The 19,249-nt window shown below is 40.5% G+C and overlaps 1 protein-coding gene across 1 annotated transcript in view; it reads left to right on the top strand.

Moving 5' to 3' along the window:
- RFX4 (regulatory factor X4) overlaps window positions 1–19,249 on the top strand; it is a 133,812-nt gene that overhangs the window by 82,957 nt on the left and 31,606 nt on the right. Inside the window, exons 12-14 of the mRNA XM_019544787.1 lie at window positions 130–274; window positions 5,245–5,339; window positions 7,637–7,754. Coding sequence (XP_019400332.1) covers window positions 130–274; window positions 5,245–5,339; window positions 7,637–7,754 — 358 coding nt within the window. The remainder of the gene's footprint in view (window positions 1–129; window positions 275–5,244; window positions 5,340–7,636; window positions 7,755–19,249) is intronic.

A 19,249-nucleotide genomic window follows, 5' to 3' on the forward strand; every position in this document is an offset into this window, starting at 1 on the left:
GGAGAGAGGAGGAGCAGGAACCAAGAACCATCTTAATGAGATGATGGTTAAGAAAGCATAAAAGGGGATGAAACCTATTTTTTCACCTAATAAACCATGAACTAATGAGTAGATTGGATTGGATTATAGGCTTCAAGAACGGTGATCCACAGTGCAGATATTACATTCCAAATGCTAGAGGACTGGAGGAATGTGGATCTGAACAGCATTACCAAACAAACTCTCTACACCATGGAGGACTCTCGTGAGGAGCACAGAAAGCTCATCATACAATGTAAGAATAGAACCCCACTGTGAAGTATGGTGAACACCTTCCTGTCAGATACAAAACACAACAGTAATAGTGTTGTTCCATTTTATAATGTATGAATGCAGTGAATGAATGTAATAATTAAGAGATACTGTAACAAAGGAGTAGAATATCATCTGCTGGCTACTGATCACCTGCTGCTAAGATAACTACTGAAATGTTTCATCAAAATGACAGGTGAGGCAAAGATGAAAGGTTACAGTTTGACACTTGGACATGGACATGGACAATGTTAAATTCAAGAGTTTATTTCTAGTCTTTTAAATGACTGATGTAGCTCCTGGGCCTTGTCCAAAACCTGCTGAAGTTGATGTAAGTCTTTTCTTTGACTTAAGACTGTGGGTCCAGCTATTAATCATTTTATCTGATGGAATATAGATGTGGTGGTTTTTCCTGTTTTAATATCATGGGATAGCTGCCTTTTGGATGATTTTGACAAGAATCAAGAATATTATTATGTATCTGAGTCACCTGTAAAGGCCTATAAAAGAAAAAAAACATAAGCTTTACAAAGCACATTTATGAACAAGTGAACTTTTTATTGGCTGAAATGTCATAATGACTTTCTCTCAATCAATACCTGTCATATGCCAAGAGAATATATAGGTTGACATCATTTGTCTTGGTATAACAAAGGGCATGAGTTGAAGAATGACTTTCAGAAAGCTCAGAGATATGCTTTCTTAAAGTGGCAGGTTGCATCTAGGGTGAAAGGCCATCTATTGTAATTGCAAAAGACTTAGCTGAGTTTTCCATGAAATGCACAGTTCTAATCGTAAAGCAGCACTTGCTGCACATCTCTTGGTGTTCTACACTGAGGTGCTAAACATGGGTACGGTTGTCATTAATACTATTTCTAATCTTTGCTCTCACTTGGTATCCTGAAAGTAACATGAACTCTCCCATACACCTCACATTTCTCATTGAATTCAGGAAGCTCCAACAAGCAGGTGGTTGGCCACGTATTTCCTGACCATCTTGTGCTAGGAGATATGTAACAAGGTAGCTGGGAGCTTGGAGCAGTGGTAACTTCCAGCTGCTGCTGTGACACTGGTGCAATTGTGCAGCTCTGCTAGCAGCTGTTATTTTTCCACCCCCATAAATCAGCACCCAGGGCTGCTGGCCTGGCTGTCCCACCCTGGTTAAGCTGCTGCCTGCTGGCTCTACTTCCCAGTGGAAAACTGTTTTAGGATTCTTGCCATTTCCTCCCAGCCTTTGTATTTACCTCCTGACATGACCCTCCTTCACCACTGATGATTCCAGGTTTGAGAGGAAAGAGCCAGGAGTTTGCAGCAGAGAAGGCAGAATGTACTGAGAGTCAGTCTGGGGCAGGGACAGGGTGGATCTTCCTGAATTCAGGAGTCCAGATTAACCTGTTTCCTAGCAGCCAGAAGAGCTGTCTTCTCCTATAATGTCCTTAGCACCCATCCCCAACCCCTAAGAATTACCCAGTTCCCAAAACCTTAATTTTTAATTGCTTTTAATAGTCATGGCTTTGATTCAGGAAAGCATCCATATTCAGGAATGATGCTTAAAAATGTGCTAAGCTTAGGTATGTGTTTAAAAGTCCCATTATAATGAAATATAATCTTAAGAACTTTCCTCACCAGGGATGGATTTAAGCACATGTAAGTGTTGGTAGGTAACCGCTCTGCAACAAAAAAGGAAAGGTGTATGATGGGAAATAGAGGAGAGGCTATTTCAGGAACAATAATCCAATATAAATGATCAAGCCTGGATCAGGATTACTTTGAGATGTGTGTAGACATGTGGCATTTACTTTATCTCTTTAACTTTGCCATAGCTTCTCCCTCAGTAGAGGCAATTTAAAGACAGGTAAACAAGGATAAGTCTACCAGGATGTAGTTCTAAAGAGTTTACATTTTTTGTTAGGCCCAGTGCAGCAAATGTAGTGCTGCTGTTGCAATGTATTTTCCATTCTACAAGAAAGCTCAGAGCAGGCTTGAAAATCAGCTTAGTCCCTTTTAAATCTCCAGTATATATATCCTCACACACTATCTTACTGCTATTTAAAAGCATTTTCTTTTTCTATACTAACAGTACTAGGACATCTTTCCCATGTCTTGCCACTTGCACTTCCATTACAGTAGTGTCTAAGGTCCCAGTAAGGATTAGAGGCCATAGTACTGGGAATTATACGTGTATGCATCCAAAAGATATTCTCTTCCCTCAAAAATTTATTAATCAGTTGATTTCCTCATCCTCTTTTAAATCTTGGCAGAAAGGTATAGATAAAGAAAAGCAATTCAAACTTTTCACACTATGAAAGAGACTGATCTAGGTTTGATTTATTTTGGGTGAAGATTCAGATTCTTATTTTACTGAAACCACTGTATCCTTTTGCAGTGCACATGCATACACATCATATTTAAACAGGTCCCTCCTGAGAGGGTAATATTTGATCCTCACTTTATAATGGCATTGAGATGTCTTAGTAATAATATTGCATGTGGACTTTTAGCACCCTTTCACAGATTACTGGTGTTGGGAAATCTCAACATTTGTCATCCATAGGGCACAATTTCCAACTATAGTACCTGGAAAAAACATCTTTGAGCTATGCAGACTTGTACTAAAACTGTTGCAGTTACTTCTTATTACAGAGAGGCTCATTCACCTTGTTAATAGTACAATACCCTGCTTCAGTGACATGGATGCTGGGGTGAGCTAGAAGCCTAGAAGTTGAGAATTTGAGGCCATAGCAGAAGTGCTCATGGTGCGACCATGTCAGTCTCCAGTGAACCTGTGAATTCTGCTAAATACCTTGTCATAAGTACATAAAAAGGAAGTAATATAATTGCTTATTTCCTGATTTCTCTCTTATACTCCTTCTTTCATGTCCCTGAAAGAGCTGTCTGTGGCCACAGGTGAAGCAGGTGTTCATTCTAGTGGTAGAAATTTCCATCATCAGACATACTTCCAGGAGAGGGAACAGTATAGGTGTTCAGCCTACAATCATCCCTTCACCGCTGCTCCTGAGACCAGGGTGATCCCAGTCTGGGGAAGGCATAGATAGCAGTGGCTAATCCATTCCTGTTCCCAGAGTGGGAAATGGGGAACAGGCATGGAGTCTTTCCCTGACATTTTTACTCTCCTCTTGTAGAACAGTCCAGTGCCAGCTCAGTGGCACACACAGCATTTAAAACCTGTGTGGCTGGGAAAGCCCCCTGAACCCAATTTCTGACCCCGCTGGCTTTGAACTCCCTGCCAGGTTGACACCAGGTTAACACCTGGAAGATCTTTCTTCTGGAGGGGGCAAGTTTCCCCTGGGAGAAATTGAATCAGCCTTTGTACCCTTGTAGTTTCCACCAAAAAAGTGGTGATTCTCCTGGTAGAAATGTAATGCCTGTGACAGTCCCTTTAGGCTACAGAAGTAACTTTATAACCAGCCCTTGGTAAGGGATGGCATACAGGTGCCCTTCCCCAGGAGCAAAGCAGACAATAAATTTTGATCCTACCCTTGTCTCTCTCCTCATGCTTCAAAGGACATAAATGACTTCATCTGTACTGTGAAGTAGTTTCTTCTATGCCTGGCCAGGGCCTCTGGTCAGAAGGTGGAGACCGGCCTCCTCCTGTTGATCAATATTGAGCAAGAAGGGTCTTTGGTTCACAAAATTGTGAGGGAAAGCAAGAAAGGGTTAATTCCTCAGCATTTCCCAGCTGTGCCAGCTTAGCCCCTTGTAATGAGCAAAATAAAATAAACTCCTGTGCTGCATCACAACTGTATGTAGGATGAGAAAACTCTTAAAAGCATTCCAACTGCTTGGCCATTTCAGCTGGTAAGAGTACTGCCTGATCTATAGCATTCAGGTCAGCGTGCTGCTCATAAAACTGCCCATGCATCTGGAAGGGAAAACCTTCTTGTATCTTGCTTTTTTTTTTCTTAGTCTCCCTCTGACATTCTTCTCTAACTGCCAGCTCAGAGTTTGCCTCCTCTGTCTGCTCCCAGCATCTGTTCTAATGGTGGGAAATTCCTCTCTCCTGTTGTTTATAATTAAGTATAAAGGGAAATGCACAGCGCATTAAATCATCCTGTGACACAGCAGGTATAAAGTATCTTTCCTCTTGATTTACTGGACCATTTTCTTTAGCTCAGTTGCAGAACAATTCCTTGAGATGTTCAGATATATGACTCCTTGTCTTCCAATAGCTTCTTCTCATAAATTAACTGGAGATTCGCAATTTTAATTGACACTTGTGAGTGACTTGCCTGGTTTTACTTTCTGTATTAAAAGAGAGAGAGAGAGAGAGAGAGAGAGAAAATCAAAGGCATTCAGGCTGTCTTTGGAAACTCCCTGGTAATCATAATATTTGTGTGGTGATGATCAGTTCTTTTTTTAAAAAGTACAAACTTTATTGGAAATAATGTTCTTTTGCTTGTTTAGCAATAGAAAGAAATAGTGGCTGCAGTTAAAACATGATCTTACAGCTAACTCGTTGTGCACTGGAGATATACAGATGAGAGGCCTGTCAACAATACTTACCCATTTGGTGTTTAAAAGATCCTCTATGCATTTCTAAATCAATTTCATGCATGACCTTTTTCATCACCAGGGTCAAAGCCTAGCTTAGTGCTTTGCACGGAGAACACCATAAACGTATTTTATTTCTGGGCGGGCAGCTGAAGTTTAAACCAAAAGATGATTTCAAATGATTGTCCCTGATTCTGCTCCAGCTGAAGTTCTTTAAGAATCCTCATTAATTTCCATGGGATCAGGATCCAGAGACTAAGCACACAGGAATGGCTTTAACCAGAAGGAGTACACATATTTAATAGTTAAATAACCGATTGTGATTAGCTGAGCTAATTGGCAGCACATTATTGACTGTTTCAGATTTTTTTTCCCCCAGTCTTGCCTTAAAATGGAGTTAATGTTCTGATTTGGGAGTTTTTTTCTCTCTTTGTTTTCTAGTGTATCAAGAGTTTGATCACCTTTTGGAGGAGCAGTCACCTATTGAGTCATACATTGAGTGGTTGGATTCTATGGTGGACAGATGCGTTGTGAAGGTTGGTAATGGGGGTTAGAATTTGAGTTACGAGTGTGCACTATCAAGTAACCGGTGTTTAGCATGGAACAAAGGCCCTGAGTTTGCAAAATCTGGATCCAAATTTCAGACTTCAGGTCAGGGCTGCTCAATGCCAGCATTTTGGTTTCTTCAATTCCATGTGGCAAGTTTGGAGCTAAATCAGAGTTCAGATGTCAAGTACTCTATCACACCTCCTTTCCTCATATACAAAGGTGTAGATATCTGATGTTTTGATTCAGATTCATCTTTTAAAATGATGTAACACAGGATAAATCATTATTCCTTTGAGAATTTTAGCTGGACTAATTATCATTAGGGGTGTGCAAAACGGGCCATATTTGATTCAGATTCAGATTTAGCTTGAATCAGGGACAGTGATTTGATTCATTGATTCAGATCACTGTCCCCAATTCAATTCAGCTGAATCCAAATCTGAAGATTTGATGCTGATTCGGAGAACCATCGATTTGGCCATAGGCACAGCTTTAAATGTTTTTTCTACATACCTAGAGGTACCAGGCATGTCTCATGAATGCTGCAATGGTGGGGTGGATGGAGCATCTCACAGGAGCTGGGGGGCCCCCCATGTGCTCGGCGGCAAACCTGGAAGTGGACCGGAAGCACTTTTGAGTCCACTTCTGGGTCTGCTGGAGAGCACGTGGGGGGCCCCCCTGCACCCTCCAGCTTGGCAGTTGGCTGTGGGGGGACCCCAGGTGCCCCCCCAGACCCAGGAGGCACCAGTCACTGAGCCAGGGAAGTGCGGAGGGGGGCCCAGCATGCTCCCCAGTGGACCCAGAAGTGTTTCTGATCCATTCCCAGGTCTGCTGCCAAGCACACTGGGGACCCCACACACATGCTGCCATGGGACACTCCATCCTCCCCAGCATCTCAGCCTGGTACCTTGGGGTTGTAGGAAAACCATTTAAACCTGTGTCTATATCTGAATCGCCAAATCTTTCTGAATCTCTCCAAATCGATTCAGAGGGTTCCAATTCGATTCAGAGAAATTAAAGGGTCTCCTGACTCAGTTTGGATTCAGAGATTCAGCCACTGAGTCAGGCCAAATCTCAGCTGAATTGGATCAGAGACCGAAGCCTTGCACAGCCCTAATTATTGTCATCATTATGTATTTTAGTGAATAAAGATTAGTGAGTAAAGATTAGTGACTAGCTCATTATTCAAAAAAGGGTAAAGTTGTGTGATTTTTAAGAAAACTTGGAAACATCAGTTACTGACTTGTGACAAATCTTATTTTACTTAGTTGGATGCTGAAATGTACTTACTAGTCATATGAACATTTTCAGCCCAGCAGGTATCAGCATATTGTAATTCAATGCTATGTAATTATACAGTTCTGTCTACTTATTATCTTACATCACAGTTGATAATATATTACATTTACTTGTTCTGTTGGAAAATGCCATCTCCTTGTTTCCAAATTTCACTATGGGAGTTGATCAGGTCATTCATAAAGGATATCATGTTAAAAATCCTACAGTTTTTTCCCTTTCTGCATGTGTCTGTTATTTGAAAATACTTGTTTTTTTGCAAAATTTCTTTTCACTGATCAATTGCTACCATTAGTTATGACTATTAGAAAGGACTTGTTGCTTTTTCCATTAACTCATTAAAAGAACAAACTTTTTAGACTTAGGTATGAATACAGAAAATATGTATTTCAGAGTGTAAGCTTAAACATTGCTTTCTGAAAAAAGTGTTATTGCTGCTGAAACTTGATTATATGAATGTTCACAGAAAGTAAGCACTAAAAGTGATATGAGTACAGCAGGAGCCAAGTAGTTTAAAAATTCAAGTGAATTATTTTTGCAGTGTAGGCTTACCAGTATTTATTCTAAATTGGCTTCCTGAACTAGATAATTACCTGAACTAGGTAATTTGCTTCCTGAACTAGATAATTATCAAGAATCAAATTAAGATAAGACCAGAGGATGTTGTTAGGCTGTCTAATAAATTCCTTTATTAGTTGTAATCTAGATGTAACCCTTGCAAGCACAAATACTATGATTTAGAAGTTATCAAGTATTGTCCTATGCAGATTTCCTCTCTGTGCAGACTAATCTGTAAAGAACTGTCATGTATTGGGTGGCTTCAAGTATATTTATTATAATCTTTACCCTAATTTTCTTTAACATGCAGCTAAATTTATGATGAGATGTAGTTTTCCAGTAAAGCAAATAGGCAGACATGCACAGCATTGGACAGTACAAAATTCTAACAAAAGTTTATGCATGTTATAAATATATATATTTTTTGTAGGTAGCTGCCAAGAGACAAGGTTCTTTGAAGAAAGTAGCTCAGCAGTTCCTTTTGATGTGGTCCTGTTTTGGCACTCGGGTGATTCGAGACATGACTTTGCACAGTGCACCCAGCTTTGGTACTTTTTATTTTATTGTAATGGTTGATTCTTGCAATAGGAAATGCTGCATCCAAGGTTGTGTTTCAAAAAAAGTTTTTAATGAAAATGCCTATATTCTCACGTATCTGGGACTTTTTAAAAAAAGTGTCAGGTTGAAATTTTCAAGGCACTTACTAGCAGCAGGCAACATTTGAACAAATTCCTTTCAGTTCTTTTTGAGTTCTGCAAGAGTGGGGAGGGTATGCCTTCCCATTTTGAAAGAAGATTGTCCTGTTTCTTTTCACACAGAACTGAAAAAGTAGATTCACTTCGATCTGGTATGTAAACAGTCCATGTTGACAAGTCTGTGCATGCATAAATTTAATTAGTTAAAACAGGAATGATTGAAAACAGCTTATTTTACTTGTGTCTTTAAATCTGAACACTTGCAGTCATTTAGAGATGCCCTGCACACGCAGGAGTGTTTTCATAAGTGCACTCATCTCAGCATGTGTAATTAGGAGACTAATAACAATGAAATTGTGAGGGAGCAGTACTGAGTTCTGGCATGTTTTCTGCCCACAGGGCTTTGCTGTTTTCATTCTCTGAGGTGGTGCTCAGTTCTCATCCATAAAGGGACCTACCTTTTATAGATGAAAGGCTTCTGGGTCTGATGCTTTTTTGCTCCCGATCCAGTTAAGGTGCACGGAGCAAGCAATGGGGAAGCAAGAATTCGGTGTCCTGCAGACCAGTTCATGGGGTACTGAGGAGCTGGCAGTGAGGACTTGGTACTCCCAGCCCTAGGCATTCAGAAATCATAAATCAAGCTCCCTAAAATTGTGACATGAAATTAAGAAAACATGAAAGAGTTTTTAAAAAATCCTTTCAGATTATTTTGATTTACCTCCTGGGTTTTTCAACCTCTTGGACATACTTAACTGGTTGTATCTCTAAGCTTTTCTCCACAATCGTGAAGACTAGAAACTTATTTATTTTAATGCTGGATCTTTAAGAAGAATACTAAATCTTTTGATTAAAAAGCATGAGAGTCAATACTCATAGAGTCTAGCTGGACCCATGGCTTCCTGCTGATAGAGGTTCTAAGCATAGCTTTTCAACATGGCCCCTTAAGCCACTCTTGGCAGACATTGGGATAGTGGCAATATTAAAAATTCTACGCACTGTTTTTTCATTCTCTGAATTGTGCTTAAGTACCAGGGCTCTGCCTACATCGTATTTCCACCCCCTCTCATGCTCATTCTCTTCCCTTAATCACCAGACCTTTGTCCAGAGTGGGAGCTTAGCTTGCTCCTGTTGCGGAGCCCAGCTTGCTTCTCAACACTGCAGAAATCCCTCTGCTCAGAGTCTGAACAAGCACCCCATTTTGAGTGCAGGCATTTCAGGTCCCTAAAGCACTCACCAATCTGCATGCAGGCACAACCCTGCACATATGCAATATTAATAATAATAACTATGATTATGATGATGATTATTACTGTTGTTATTGTTCTTGAAACTGCACAATATTGAAGTTGCACATTTAAAATTGTTAAAAAACCCCACAAAGTTGCAAAAGTTACATTATCTCTCTCAAGCTTCATGTATGCAACAATTTAAATTCCCATCTTGGATAAGCATGTAGCCCACTACAATATTCTTTGTTATAAACTGTATTTCAAAAAAACATAGGATATGGAAAATAGCTAATGTTGCTGTGAGAAACTTGACTTTTGCATCTCATGCTTCTTGCAACTTTAAGTGTGCAAATTATTCTACATTTATCTTGTGAAGTTTTTGCATGGATGGTTTGCTCATGTCTCCCTCTTGCACACATCTTTTTCTACATGAAATAAATAATATAAGGGTATACTGAAAAGATTATAATTGTGGTCACTTGTTTTGTGCATTTCATGGCACTTTGGCATTATAATTAGGTTGCTACTGTAACAGATTTTTCAGTTTGGTGAAGGAACCAAAAGCTCAACAAATGTAATTGTTGAGCTTCCACCTAAAACTGGAATAAGCTGGAATTGCAGGCAAATAAGGAGTATTATTATTATTATTATTATTATTATTATTTTTATTATTAGGAACCATGAAACCAGGAAGAGATGTTATCCCCTGCCTCCTCCCCTTTATATCCTAGCAGTTAGGGCATTTACTGAAGACATGGGAGACCTAGGTTTAAATCTCTTCTCAGTATGTTTCAGATCAGGGATTTGAAACACTGCCTCCAGCCTCCCAGTAAACAGCCTTAGCTAGGGGACGGTGGAGTTATTGTAGGGTGAATTTTTTAAATCTCTCTTGTTGAAGCAGTTCCACTTTATACAAAGGCTTATATATTCATTACATTAGAATAATCCTTTGGTTGTTAGGACACTTGTCTGATAGGTAAGGAAACCCTGGTTTTGGTCATTGTTTTAATGAATATATAATTATTTCTATAAAGTGGAACAGCTTCAACAGAAGAGAAAACCACACCAGTAAACCTAGTACTTGAGGCACCATCCTGTGAAATGGGAGGTCTGGTTCAAATCCCAGTGCTGATTGAGGTAGAGAGGGGAATCAAACTAGCATCCCACATCCCAAGTGACTACACTTACCAATGAACAACTGAATATAACAGGAGAATCACCTTCTCTTCCTCCCCCTTTTTGATTTTGTGAATGGTGCACAAGTTCCTTTGTGAACCTAACCTAAAAAAACTGAAACATTTGGGAAAGTCAGTTTGTTTTGACATTTCCAAATGTTTTTCTTCATATTTGTTTCTTCAGCTAAAACTTTTCTCCAGATTTGCAATCAGTTTAGAATCCACTAAAGCTACATATTTTAGCAAATAGCTTATGTTGGGGGGAAAAAATCTTCCCAGCCCTGGTTTTATTACTTTCAGTGGAGAAAGATTATGGGGAAATGCTTAAACAACCTGCCTGTCTTTTGACAATCTTCATTCTAATAAGTTATCCCACACAGTTTTAGTAAGGCAGATCTTAGTTCCTTACTATTTTTCAAAAGAATACTTTAAATAAAATCCTGTCTCTTACAAGTATTGCTAATTTAATTTATATAAATATTTGTCAATTATGTCTATTAAGATCACTTGCTTACAAATTATTATAGTATATACAATAACAGTATAAACATGTGGAAAGAATTATGTGTTTAGAAAGGCTATATAAGTGTTTTAAAATTACACTTGCATAGTAATTCTGTCTATAGTGATACTAAAGGCTATTTTTATGTCTTCATAAGGGTAAAATGGACTTCCCTGAGGTGTTCTTATAGTAAGCTCACATAAGATGCTTCCTTTTAACCAATGTGCACTAGTTCTATGAATAAGGACCTATATTTATCTTTACTGGATTACTTGAATTTCCCTCATCCTAGGCTCAGTTCTGCAAATCCACTGATGTCAGGGGGAGTTTTCAATGAACAAGTATATTCAATTCCTTAGAGAACCTAACAGTGCCAAACAGTAAGGACCAGATCCCAGCATAACAACTTGCACTATCTCTTGCACATATTTCTCCCCAAAGGGTCAGAAATGTTACTTAAAAGCAGGAACCAAATTATAATCTCTTGAATGAATGCAACAGTGCTCTAATGACGAGCCATTGTTTGATTCATTTTTATTGAATTAGAGCTGAGCAAGTTCCAAAGCACCAATTATCCCCTAAATTAAAACAAATCAGAGCCAGGACTCAGGAGCTTGTTGTGGGCTTAATTTAAAACAGTTCCTCCGATACTTATAGTATCCTGTGCATTTTTAATCAGTACTATACAATGAAGTGAAACAAAGACGACATTGATTTATTGTTTTAAATATCCTCTTCTATATAAATTTGTTCTTATCTTAGCTGAAAACTTGGGCAGTTCGGCTACACTGGAGACTTTCAGCAGACACTGATTTCATTGGGCTTCTTTTTCATTTTCAGCAATAAACAGTGCCAGACACTTACAGTATAATTTTTGTAAACAAAGAACTATCTGAGGGGGTGTTTGAAACTAAGATATGATAAAAAGTATGTGGCTGATGTTGGAGTCATTATTATATGCAGTACTAATATATGCTAGCTTTGAAATTACTTCATGATAAGGCTACAGAAAGTTTAGGTATCTGCCACTGGACTAGCTAGCTTATAGCCTGAAATAACATACAGATCCAAATCTGTGCAAAGCATTTAGGCATGGTGACATTGTCATGTTGAAACAATCCCTGGCAAACAAAAGCTCATCTTTCTCTCTTTTTCTTTTTCTTCTACCCCTCTTCTGTCTGTGTGTATCAAAAGCACAGCTGGTGGCAATGTTTGGGCAATGTATCCTGTGTATAAAAACAACTAATTAGTAATAGAAGGCCCTAGTCTTTTCCAGATCTGTATATGTCAGTGCTTTAAGAAACTTGCACATAATTCCTCTTTTTTTAATAGCTACTGATACTTACTATGCATTAGCTGGGGAGAATGGGTGTAACAACACCATGATTGCATTACATTTGGTCCTTCCAAAAACAGAGTTGAAAGCAGATTAGCACTGTAGCTACAGTATCTCAGTTGATTTCCACGCCCCCAGCCCATTTATTAAAGGAATATATAGCTTACCAAGCACAGTAGGGATCTTTTCCTTGACTTAAAATACTTGAAAAACCCAATCATAGCTTCCTGCTTAAGACAGTAGCTTTCAAACATAAGGCAACATAAATGGTTGTCTATAATGATGAAGAACTATTCAGAGTAGTAACTAAAGGACATGTTCTACATTTGGTTTCAGTTTGTATGTTACATTTCATTTGACTCACTCAACCTATAGAATTGTTGCATTTACTTAGAACAATTCCACTGGTCTGTATAGTGTCTTATACCAACCCTAGTCTAAAAAGCACTATATGGACTCCAAAACTAACCAGAGAGAGAAATAATTATAAGGAAAAAGAGAAAGTGACAAGTGGTCTGGATAGTTTTAAAATAATGAAGATTTGATCACCCCCAAGAGTTTAAAAAATCAAGAATTAGGCCCCCCAAATAATGAGATTTTTGTTTTAAAAATAAACCTTGGGTTCTTTTTATTTGCCTTCTAGTGCTTGAGTCTTAGAAAGTTATCACGTGATAGCTCCTTTCCAATAGCTGAGGGTTGGTGGAAGAGCATCTATAATCCTGACACATGATAGAAGCAGGAGAGGATACTAATAATCATAATTATCTAAATATAGGCCTGAATCCCCTGCTTCCTTAGTGCAGTAATAGTTCCACAGAAGTCAGCAGGGTTACACCGGAATAAAACTGGTGCCAAAGAAAGATCAGGCTCATTCTAGGGTCTGATAAAGTGGAGCACTGTCATTGTTAAATCAGAGGAATGGAATGGTTCGCTGGCCTGTAGCTTTCAGAGCATGGTTAAACTGAAGAAGATTCTGCCAACACTGCTGCTGATGTTTAAGCATTTTGAAAAGATTAATTTTCTTCCATCTTCAAATTTTAGAAGCTTTCCAATTCAAATGTTTTGTAAGGCTAAACCCACACAATGCGAGAACAGGGCTTTCTTCTACGGCTAGTGAATCAGTTTTACCTTCTATAATGTGGGTGAGAAATGCTGCCATTTTGATTTTCATGGGTGCAAATGGAGAATCAAGCCCTTTCTATTCATTTTCAGAAGGAAATTTCCTCATCATGGAGCATGGATGTATGTATTGTTTGGACAAAAATGTCTTTAGGTATCTTATCTGATCATGCTCCAAGGATACAAAGATATATGTCCTCCCCCCTGTATATAGGCATAACGCACATTAATGACAATGGCAGTTACACATGTGCGCACTGAAAAAAATGCGACACAGAGACTAGAGTTGTCACAACAGGAAATAAGCGTGTGTGCAATTGCTTTGAAAAACCTAATTATTAGATAGCGTTGTATAATGGCATGGGGGCTTTCAAACTGCTGTTCCTACTTCCCACTTGTACAGTCTGCCTGCGCAAAGAAGCTAATATTTATGGAATAGCACTAGCCTCCATAGGTAAGGTAGAAGCTAGTTCTCAGTAAGTTCAGCTTTCACATGTATCCTCCAAATTTCCTCAACAGAAACCAATCGTGCTTAAATATCCCACGTATCTTGTTCCAACAGAATCTTTTCCCTGCCTAAGAAGTGTGGTAAAGAAATTAAAAGTTATACTCTGGGAAGGGCTCAAACATCTGCCTATTGGAGAGAAAGTCACACCTATGCAGCCTCCCTCCCAACCCTGACTACACTGCTGATAGTTATCCCCATTCACTGGGGCTCCTTCCTCCCAGTGTTGCTCTCAGGCTCTCCGGAGACAGGGACTCTAAGCATGGTCTTGAACAGATGTGGGCAAAATACGGCCTGTGGGCTGGGTGCAGCCAGTGGCAGACTCCATTTCCCAGCTTTCCTTCCTGGGCACCCACCCATCCTCCCTGCACCCACAGCCAGGGGCAGGACCTGCATGGGCAGGGTGTGTGGCAGGGCAGCTGGGATGGATGGAGTCATGGTTGAGAGTGAGATGCGTGGCTGGGGCCAGAGACACCTTGGTGCAGGACCAGTGTGGGGCCAGGGCTGGGGAAGAGCCATGATCTGCTGCCCGCATGCCCCGATGGGCACAGGTTCCTCAGACAGGGGTGTATGGGGAGTGGACTGTGGCTCGGCCCCTGCCCTGGCCCTGGCCCCAGCAAGATGGGTGGATGGAGTCAGGAAGACCCCATGATCTTGGGGTGGTGACAGAGTGGGGCTGGGGCAGAGCCACAATATGCTGCCCGCATACCCCTGTGATGAGCATGGAAAGGGGCATGAAGGTAGCAGGTAGTGGCATTGCTTTGGCCCCATGCTGTCATGCCCCAAGATCTCAGCCCTGGTGCTGGACAGCTCCCCACCCAGCCACACACTTTGCCTATATGGCTCCGTGGAGACAGCATGGGGCAGGGGCAGCGGCTGGCACAAAGCCCCAGTTCTGTGGGCAGAGGCATGCAGGGGGCGCATTGTGGCTCTGCCCTCAGCCTGCGCTGTCACCAAGATCCTAGGGTCTCTGTGGAGACTAGCCAGGAGTTGCATGGGCAGAGCGCATGGCTGGGCGAGGAGCTGTCTGGGGCCAGGGCCAGGGCTGGGATTTTGGGGTGGTAACAGCATGGGGCCAGAGTCGAAGCATAGCTGTGATCCATGCCCTGCATGCTTCTGCCTGAGAAACCCGCACTCGTCACAGGGATGTGCGGACAGCAGATCATGGCTCTTCCCCAGGCCCAGCCCCTTATTGTCACCGCTCCAAGATCCTGGGGTTTCCCCAGCCCTGCCTACACATCTCACTCCCAGCTGCAGGCAGCCTCATCCCAGCTGCCCAGCCATATACCCTTCCTGTGCATGTCCTGCCCCCAGTGGTGGGTGTGGAGTAGACAGGTTGGGGTGCCTGGGCAGCAGGGCCAGGTTCAGCAACAGCAGCTTTGCCAGGGCTACTGGGAAATGCAGTCTGCCATAGGCCAGATTTACCATTTTGCCCACCCCTGGTCTTGAACCATGCGCTCAGGGCTTCTCTGAGCCATCTTCTTGACCTAAATACAAGTCTCCACTGCACCCAAGCAAGAATGAGCAAGAGGGGCTTATTCTGTTGACAGTGAGCCCAGGGATGGCAGGGAGGCTGCTTGAGCGGGCTGTCTCTGTGCCCAGCTGCTGCCTTTGTGATCTGCAGAGGGTGAATGAGCTGGAGCCCTTGATGTAATAAGAAAGGGGGCAGTTGGCAGGATGTTCCTTGTGAAAGATACTCAGCTTTGGAATTCAGTCTTGCATACTTCTGGTTCTGAAGGAGCCCAAATCTGTTGACTTTCAGACACAATGAAAAAGCCATCTCTTTGCCAAGGTTTTATGGAGGGATGAGTATGCAGGAGGTTGGTACTGGGGGACTTGAGTATTTTATGTCTGTGGGAGGGATTAATTTCTGTTTTATCTTCAGTTGGCTGTTTTCTGTAGTTTTGGCTGGTTGCTGGCCTTATTTATTTGCATGAGTCTGTTCACACCTGCTAGAGATTTTAGGCAGTTTTTTTAATGTGCCAAGTAATTCAAAACAGATTTAGGAATGTAAAGGTTAAGGACAGCAAGGCACCTCCAGGTTCACTGAATTTACTACTCTGCTATCATAGGCAAGAAGGTCATGTAAACTTTTCCATAAACAGATCAAACGTCCCTTCACAACTTCTTTGGCTGTTCTAGAACCTCACAGCATTGAGAGCTAGAAACCTTCTTCTAATTTCCACCTAAATGTATTCATGTTCCACTCTTCTCTTGCTAGTGTCCTTCATTTCTTCTCTTGCTGGTGTCCTTTATTTCAAACAGCTCTTTTCCCTCTCTGGTATTCACCATGTCCTCTTGTACATTTATAATTTTCAGTCATATCCTCTCTCCATCTTTATTTTGCCAGGCTTGTCAAGTCAAACTCTTTGAGTCTCTTCTTTTCCTACATGCCTTTCATTACCCCTGATCACCCTGGTAGCCCTGCCTTCATTTAAGCCAGTTTGAGCTCATTTTCCTTGAATATGGGTGACCAGATTTGTACACTGTATTCCAGGTAAGAGCAAAGTGTTAAATCTCATCTGCTACTTTATTACTCGTTTGCCCAGTTTTGATAAATCTTTCTACAACTCATCACCATCAATTCTGGATTGAAATAATTTTGCATCATCTATCAATTTTGCAACTTCGCTATTCATTTCCTTTTCTAGATCATCTATGAATATGTCCAACAGAACAGGCCCCAGCACAGATCCATAGGAGGCACTCCTCTGTTTACCTTCCCCTAGTGGTAAAAGTGATCATTTTAGTTCTACCCTTTGTTTCTTATTTTTAACCAATTTTTGATCCGTAAGAGGCCCTTCCCTCTGATCCCATGATAGCTTAGTTTCTTTAAGAGCTGAAGGTGAGGGATCTTGCCAAAACCAAAGGTCAAACAGAAAACTGCCAAAAAAAAAGTTTAGCACAGTTAGATTTTGCAAAAGAAATTAGAAAAAAAAATATTAAAAGATTCATTAGTTGTACAAAAGTAAAGAGAACAAGGAAGGAAGTGGGGGTAATATATAGCAAAAGTAGGTGGAAATTCAAGGTAATTTAGATATGCCTGAGATTTCAGTAAGGTTCTTCACAGTAAAGGTAGCCAAAATCTGGAATGGGCTTCCAAGGGAGGTGGTGCTCTCCCCTACCTTGGGGGTCTTCAAGAGGAGACTGGACAAGCACTTAGCTGGGGTCATCTGACCCAGTGCTCTTTCCTGCCCAGGGCAGAGAGTCGGACTTGATGACCTACTGAAGTCCCTTCCAACCCTAACATCTATGAATCTAACATCTATGAATATCTAAGGTGGAAGCAAAGCCCAAATTGCTCAATGCGCTGAAGTTGGTGGTACTGGATAATTTCTAGAACAAAATTCCGGAATATCTGGGATATGAAATTTGACTCAGGAATGAGATCTTGGACCCATTGTGGATTGTTCTCTAAAATTTTGCAATAGCAAGAATGTTTAATAAATCTAACAAGTCAGAGTGTTATTTAATACAGTCTGACCCTGACTCCCTTTAAGAAGGGGGAAAAATGATCCATGCAACTACATGTTTGCTAGTTTGACTTCAATATTACACAAGGCTTTAGAATACATTTTCAAGGCAAGAGTCATTGAAGACATGAAGAGGAAGACAATGAAGTAGATATGCTCAGGTTGATTTGATATGGTGCTATATAGGAAATTATTAGTTAAAATAGGGAAGATGAGGATTAGTACTAGAATTGTAAACTGGGTAAGGAACTGGTAGGTAGACAGGAATGAACTGTATTGAAAGGGGAAGTACTGACCTGGGTGGAGGTTAGGAGTAAAGTTTCCTCAAGGGGCTGATTTTATTTTATTTATTATTTGGGAGAAAAGGAGGTCAATCGGGGACAAATATTTGAAGATTTGTCATAAAAAAAAGAGGAAGAAGAAATGCTCTCCCTTGCTGCAGAGGGCAGGACACAAAGCCATGCGTTTAAGTTGCAGCAAAGCACATTCAGATTAAATCTCAGAAAAAACATCCTTACTAGTCAGAACACTACACAATGGAGCCAGCTGCTTGGGAAAGCTGAGGAATCTCTTTCACTGGAGTCTAGGCATCTGTCTGGGATGGTTTGGGAATAGCATATCCTGCAGGTTTTGGATTAGATGACTCATGAAGTCCCTTCTGACCTTGTGATTCTATGATTTAATATTTTCATTAATGATCTTAGCATAAAAAGTCTGAGGTTGTCAATGAAATTTGCTGTTGACACAAGGTTTGGAGGCATCATCACTACGGAGGAGACCTGTAATATCAAAGAGGCAAAAATGGAGGATATTGAGAAAAAATTAATAGAAATGGGATTAAATTTAATAGCTCAAAGTGCAAAGTCATGTACTTAGGCATTAATAGCAAGAATTCCTGCTATAAGCTGAGAGCTCATTAGTTGGAAACAACCCAGGAAGAGAATAACCTGCATGTGCTAGTTGACTGTTGGATGACTAACTGCACCTCCCCATCTTAGTATAATGCAGCTCTGGGAAAAGGCACATGTAATCCTAGGATGTGTGAGGCAAAGTATTTCCAGCAGAGACAGGCGATTATTATTGCCATTGTACAAGGTGTTTGGGTTGAGCACAGAACATGCCTAATGTTCTTAGCGTTGGAAATAAGTCTGTTTAGATTGATAACAATACAAGAAAAGGGAGCACAGAATAAATAAAGCAGGCTGAAACAGTGCTACTTTTTGAGGCATCTGCAGTTATTGCTGACATCAACTTGTTTGGAAAGTAGTGGGAGATCACATCAGCTGACTTATATTCAGAGATAGACTGGATAAAGCACTGAAGATGTACAGTAGAGAATCCTGGAAGAGCACTGGCTGGATGTTTTTACCTAATGTGTCTTTTAGTTTCTTGTTTGTATGATTCTGACATCCTAGATTGATCAAAATTGTCATATCAAAACATATAAATGATTTATCCACTTCAGTATCCTAACCTGGCCTGTAATTATATCTGATGCATCTGAGAAATGCCGCAAACTTGCAATATTGTACTTGGCTAATTTTACAATGCTAGAGTAAAAGAGGAAAGTACTTATCTAGTTCTTAACTAGATGATCAGTTCACATCATAAAACGTTATGATATTTTATCTTTGTAAATTTCTAATTCAGTTAGTGTAACTGCAACCCTTCAGTCATGTAAATACCTCTGCTAAAAGATACATTCAGTTATACATTCAGACTGCAACTAACTGCCACAGTGCTCCCTTTTGAAGCAATCTGTATTAATGACCGTCCTATCACAGATAAATAATGGCCTTCAGTCACTGATAATACTAACAACCTTACCAGAGAGTTGTGAAGAATTTTTTTTGTTTAAGTCCCATGTAGATGGTACCATTCCCCAGTTAGCTGCAATGTGCTAACAGAAACATAATCAGCCTCTAATTGAGGAGGTAATGAAGGAAGACCAGGAGCCAGGAACTAGTTTCTGACTCTACTATAAACTTCCTTTGTCTTTCTAAGAAGAG

Source organism: Crocodylus porosus, unplaced genomic scaffold (genome assembly GCF_001723895.1).
Source record: "Crocodylus porosus isolate Cpor-Errol unplaced genomic scaffold, CroPor_comp1, whole genome shotgun sequence".
Classification (NCBI taxonomy): Eukaryota; Metazoa; Chordata; order Crocodylia; family Crocodylidae; genus Crocodylus; species Crocodylus porosus.